Here is a 6,000-nt window from a genome sequence, read left to right on the forward strand (position 1 = left end):
TGTTTGGCAGTCAATATTATTTTTCTCCTTTCCTTCTCCTTGCGATGCGTCTCTCCCCCCTCCAATCTTTCTAAACACTTTATAAGCCATAAATATAACCGAATCAGTTTAGATCAGTCGGGGTAAATGTCAAATTATCTTCTCTCTTTCTCTCTCTGGCTCTTTCTTCCCTCCCCCTCCAAATCAACAGCCTCTAATAATCTGTCCAACCCTTCATTAAGCCTTACAGTCTCACTCAGGGAGATTAAATGAATAAAGTAAAAAGGGAAAGGGAAAAAAAGAGAGAAAAGCAGGAGCATTTATTCTCACTGTGGCTCCGACCATTTCCCTTTTCTTTTTGATTTCTACATCGCTGACTTGAAAGCCCTTGAGTGACAGCGTCACAGGGACCAGCGACGAAGCCGCGAGAGGTAGCAGAACTGGAAATGCCGCGGCACAGTAGGTAGAAAGTAACGTAATTATAGAGCAGGTCAGAGCCACTCGAATGAGCAAAAATAAAAGCCCAGAGGTTTTCTGTAGACCGTCAGGGGAGGTAAAAAAAATCATTGTAAACTCTTTTTCCACCTTCCCCCCCCCCCCCCCCCCCGGCCCCAAACCACAATTTTAACAAGAGGTTTTTCAGTTCCTGAGAAAGCCCCTTTGCAACTCTCAGTGGCCTTGTGGGACAAGAGTGACCCTGGATGTGGACCCTCATGGCAGGGGCTGCTGGGGCCCGTCTTGGGGAAGGGGATAGGTTGCAGCAATCCTCCTGCCTCAGCCTCCCAAAGTGTGGGATTGCTGACAGGAGCCACTGCGCCTGGCTAAGAGTTTGTTTTGACTTGAGAGAGAGAGAGAGAGGTGACAGGACCAGGACAGACACACAGATGTGGGGAGAGGACTCTGCAGTCTGCCTTCTCCCTGGGCTGAGTTCAGGGGCCAGTGGGGGACAGGCCGGATTTCCAGCGCAAGTTCTGTTCTAGGGATTTGAGGAGGTCATGGGCGAGTCTGGCCCAGCCCTTCCTAAGCACCAGCTCTGCAAAGGGGGGGTGCCCAGCAAAAGTCTGGCGGCTTCTCCCCTTCCAAGGAACACACTCCTGGTGACTTTGGTGCCTCAGCCCTGGTTGGGGGGAAGTCATTGGGAGGGGAGTCATTGGAGGGGGAGGGGAGGGAGGAGCTGACAGAAGAAAGGTGGAGGAGGGGCGGGAGCGTGGGGGTGACTTTGCCAAGAGTTCTGTGCCCCAGCTTCAAGGTGAAGTCAGGGACCGAGATGGGGTTGGGGGAGCAGAGCCCCAATTCTGAGCAAGTTGGAAACACAGAGACCCCATTTGTTCTCATGAAAAGTCCACAGTCTACAAAGAACCAGTCAAAGAAGGAGCCTCCAGCCCCCTCCCCAATGTCACCTCTATAATCCCAGCACTTTGGGAGGTTGAGGCAGGAGGATTGTTTGAGCCTAGGAATTCGAGACCAGCCTAGGCAACATAGTGAGCCTTCGTCTCTACAAAGATAAAAAAAATTAGCCGAGTGTGAGAGCACATGCCTATAGTCTCAGCTGTTCAGAAGGCTGAGACAGGAGGATCACTGAGTCCAGGAGTTCGAGACCAACCTGGACAACACAGTAAGACCTCGTCTCTCTTTTTTTTTAATTAAATTAAAATTGTTTAAAAATCAAAAAACTAGCCACAGGTGGTCATGCAGGTCTGTAGTCCCAGCTCCTCGGGAGCCTAAGGCAGAAGGATCGCCTGAACCAGGAGTTTGAGGCTGTGGTAAGCTAAGATCGTGCCACTGCCTGCCAGCCTGGACAACAGAGTGAGACATCTCTCACACACAAGCACAAAAGATGGGGTCTAACTTGTTGGACAGATGAGTGCAAGGTGACTCCGGGGGCCAATCTTGCCGTGAATGCTGGAGCCTCCTTGCAGCTTGAGAAACCCACGGGGCTGTTCCGATTCGCACTCCCAGGCCTCCTAAGCCTTTGGCCCTGGATGTCATCAGCGCTCCTGGGTACTCCTTTGCGCAAGGGCAGAGCGGGCTCCATGTGTGTCTGTTTACAGAGGCAGCACTCCGAGTTGTAGGAGGATTTCATGGGGCTAGGACTGGCTGGGCCAGGACCCAAGTTGGGGCGACTGCTCCTGGCCTCCTGCCGCTGTCTGTTGCCCCCCCAGCCTCTGGCATGGAGCCTGGCCCAGAAGAGGCCCACTGAGTGGTACAGAAATGGAACGAAAAGTCAATGTGGCTGGGCACGGTAATCCCAGCACTTTGGGAGACCAAGGCAGGAGAATCCCTTGAGCTCAGGAGTTCAGGACTAGCCTGGAAAACCTAGCACGACCTCGTCTCCATTAAATAAAAGAAAGGCCAAAGTACAGGGAGGTGCGGACCTACATGTGGGGAAATGCTTGGCATCTGGAGGGTGGAGCTGGCCCTGGTCCTGTCAACGGGGAGGCATCTGGGGTGAGCTGACCATCTCCTCCTTCTCTCCTGGCAGCATGAACGTGCAGGGCGATTACGAGCCCATTGATGCCACCGGCTTTATCAACATCAACTCCCTCAGGTAAGAGGCTCTAGGCCCCACTGGTCCTCAGAGCCCCCGGTGTGGGGGCAGACTCTGAGGGGACCTTGACCGCCCTGACAGCTACCCTGTTGTAGACACACCCGCTATCCTGTCCCTCTGCCCACAGCATCCTCAGTGCCTGCTCTGGACCCAGTCTGCTTCCACACCCAGCTTGGACAGCCCACAGAGTATCCTGGGCATCTGGGTCCCAGGGTCCTGGGTCCTGCCTTGCGCCTCTGGGCCTCACCCATCCCCTCCAGCCACAGGGTCCCCTGGGGGTTAGAAACAAATGAATGGTCTGGAGGTGGCAAGAAGCCTTTATGCCCTGTGTCACTACACGGGAGCTGTGGGTCTCTCCGGAAGCCATACCAGTGATCTCCGTGGCCCCAGGAGGTGGGGCCGTACACCATCCAAAGTTGCTCAGACCTGGGTTCAGATTCTGGCTCTGCAGTGTCATTTCAGAGCCCTTCCGGTCCTCTGGGAGTCACAAGTGGGGGTGTTAATTGTACCTGCCTCAGGTGCAGTGACTAGTCGCTATGAACCTGTGGGAGCCTAGCAGACAGGGCACACAGGAAGAGCCACTTTCACTAGCAAGTGCTCCCTGCCTGGCACTGGTGTATTCAAAGCCAAATGGTCATTTGTCACCAGCAGCTGCCATGGATTAAGTTGCTCCCAGGCACTCTCCTAGTTTGTCTCATTTAACTCTTAGTCAAATTTGCAACACCCACTGGGCACAGTGGCTCACGCCTATAATCCCAGCACTTTGGGAGGCCGAGGCAAGAGAATTGCTTGAAGTCAGGAGTTGGAGACCAGCCTGGGCAACATAGCGAGATCCTGTGACTACAAACAAAACTGTAAAAATTAGCTGGGCATGGTGGTGCATACCTGTAGTCCCAGTTGCTGGGGAGACTGAAGCGGGAGGATCCCTGAGCCCTGGAGATCAAAGCTGCGGTGAGCCATGATTGAGCCATGATTGTGCCACTGCACTCTAGTCTGGTAGAAAGAGTGAGACTCCGACTCCAAAATAACCAAAATTGCAATTCCCAGAAGCAGGCCTAGAGTGTTTAAGAATGTTCCCAAGTCACACAGCTAGGAAGTGGTGGAGCCAGTTGAAGAAGGCCTGTCTGTCCTGCTCTGGCCTCTATGACAAACTCCCTTCTCATGGGACTTAGGGTCTGGAAGAAGGTGTGGGTCTCCGTCTTCTCCCAAACCATATGCCCTGGGCACAGGGCCACTGTTTTCTCCCAGAGCCAGACTCTTGTCCCTGGAGCCACCACAGGCTCAGGAAGACACTGAATCCAGCCCATCCGCCCAGGACTCCCTCCCCTCCCCTCCCCAGTCACCCACCTTCCTGCCTCCTGCAGGCTCTATTTGTATTTTATGACTCTATAAACCCTTTTAAAACAGCCCAGAACACACCGGGCATTCATAATGGCCTCTTCTTTCCTCCCATTGCCCGTTAAACTCTTTGTCTTCAACAATGACAGACAATGTTTCCCCCCTCAGATAAATTAATTACATTATCCTGATTGGAGGGCGGGAGGGGCCAGGGCAGGAGAGGGGACAGGAAAAAAAGACAACTCCGAACACATCTTAACCAGCAGCTGCCCCCGCCACCCCGGTTCTGCCAGGACTAATTGAACCGAGCGCGTGTTGTTATTGTTCATGTACATGTTTCTTTGTTTTCAACCTGGTTTACAGGCTGAAGGAATATCATCGTCTCCAGAGCAAGGTCACCACCAGATAGACCTGTATACAACAAGGAGCTGGGCGTCCTCACTTGCGGCTCCCCCAAGCACAGGCGCTAATTGTTGTGATAATTTGCAATTGTGACTTGCTCTCCTGACTGCAGCATAGTGGGGCTGCCAGGCCCCAGCTTTGTCCCCTGGCCCCCGACCCCTCCCGCCTACAAAAGTGGTCATCGGAGGGAAGGTTGGGGCGGCTGCAGTGGGGAAGCTATGAAGGGACAATTAAAGAAAAAGATACATTAGTCTTTTGTGTCCTTATTTCTACAGAGAGGTGTGTGTGTGTAGTCAATTATGTGGTTCTTAGCTCAACCTTTGTGTTTTCTGATTTAAGGGCGGCCAAAGGCCACCATTTGCCAGACAGTCTGTTTATCTGGGTGAGTTGACCTCTCCCTCCCTCCAGCAAGTACCCATCTGGGTCAGACCCTAGCCCAGCAGCCTGAGGTGGTCTTGTGGCATGTGCCAGGGACCCCGAAGAGAGGGGACAGGCTTGGGACAGTGTGTCTGCCCACAGCGCCTTTTCTGAGGACCATTTTTTTTTAAAGAGATGGGGTCTCACTATGTTGCCCAGTCTGGTCTCGAACTCCTGGCCTCAAGCTATCCTCCCACTTAGGCCTCCCAAAGTGCTAGGATGACAGGTGTGAGCCACCACACCCGGCCTCTGGGGGCCAACTGCACTTCTGGATATGGTGGCCAAGACTGAGCTTATGATACTTCCTCGCCACAGCCGAGTGACCTATAGCAGCCAAAACTATGGAGAAGGAAGAACCCCCAAGTAAGAAGAGAGGCCTGTGCAGAGAGGAGAAAAGAGCAGAGCAGGCACTTTGAGTTGAGCCACAAACTGGGCTGCAAAGCTGCCGTGCTTGTACTGTGGCCCCGCCCCTTTATCATCTGATTGGATCACGTTTGTGCTGTGGTCCCACCCCTTTAATAATATCTGGTTGGGCCGTGTTTGTGCCGTGCTCCTCCCACCCCACTCCTTTCGTCATACCTGATTGGACCGTGGCTGGACCCCGAACCCAAGCTGGGCCAATCAGAACCTCACCCTCAGGAGTTAGGCCCCAGAGCATGGGCAGACGTGAGGGCATCCCACGCGGCACCGTGGGATGCCACATCCTATAAAAGCAAAGAGGGAGAAGGACGTGAGAGGGGAAAGATGAGAAGAGTGGGTCATGGGTTTAGAATCCCTATTCACATCCTGAAAGCTGGTGACATTTCTTGACCAGGTTTCCCCGAGACACCCTAGTGTCCTCATAATGAAAGTAGGACTCAAGATGGTTGAGAAAGTTTCTGTTCCTTGCGACCAAAAGCATCTTCACTGGGAATGATACAGGACGGGGAACCCCAAAGTTGGGGTCCAACACGAGAGGTCAAGTGGGTTCTTGGCTTCCCACGGGAAATAATTCCAGAAACAGCTTACTAGGATGGACAGCCGGGCACCAGGCTCATGCTTGTAATCCCAGCATTTTAAGAGGTCAAGGCAGGAGGATCTCTTGAGCCCAGAGAGTCGAGACCAGCCTGGGCAACATGGCGTGACCTCATCTCTACCAAAAATTAGCTGGGCAGGGTGCACACCTGTAGTCCCAACTACTCAGGAGGCTGAGGTGGGAGGATTGCCTGAGCCCAGGAGTTGGGGGCTGCGGTGAGCTGTGACAGGGCCACCGCACTCCAGCCTGGGTAATAGAGTGAGACGCCAACTTAAAAAGAAAAAAAAAGAAAAAAATTAGG

At 53.2% G+C, this 6,000-nt stretch overlaps 1 protein-coding gene across 1 annotated transcript in view; it reads left to right on the forward strand.

Annotated features, from left to right (window-relative positions):
- ASS1 (argininosuccinate synthase 1) overlaps positions 1–4,524 on the forward strand; it is a gene marked incomplete at its 5' end in the record, with an annotated part of 39,564 nt that extends 35,040 nt beyond the window's left edge. The window contains 2 exons of the mRNA XM_008048622.1: positions 2,462–2,527; positions 4,229–4,524. Coding sequence (XP_008046813.1) covers positions 2,462–2,527; positions 4,229–4,274 — 112 coding nt within the window. The remainder of the gene's footprint in view (positions 1–2,461; positions 2,528–4,228) is intronic.
- Positions 4,525–6,000: the final 1,476 nt, after the last annotated feature.

This window comes from Carlito syrichta, unplaced genomic scaffold (genome assembly GCF_000164805.1).
Source record: "Carlito syrichta isolate Samal-C Ts95f unplaced genomic scaffold, Tarsius_syrichta-2.0.1 Scaffold126442, whole genome shotgun sequence".
NCBI lineage: Eukaryota > Metazoa > Chordata > Mammalia > Primates > Tarsiidae > Carlito > Carlito syrichta.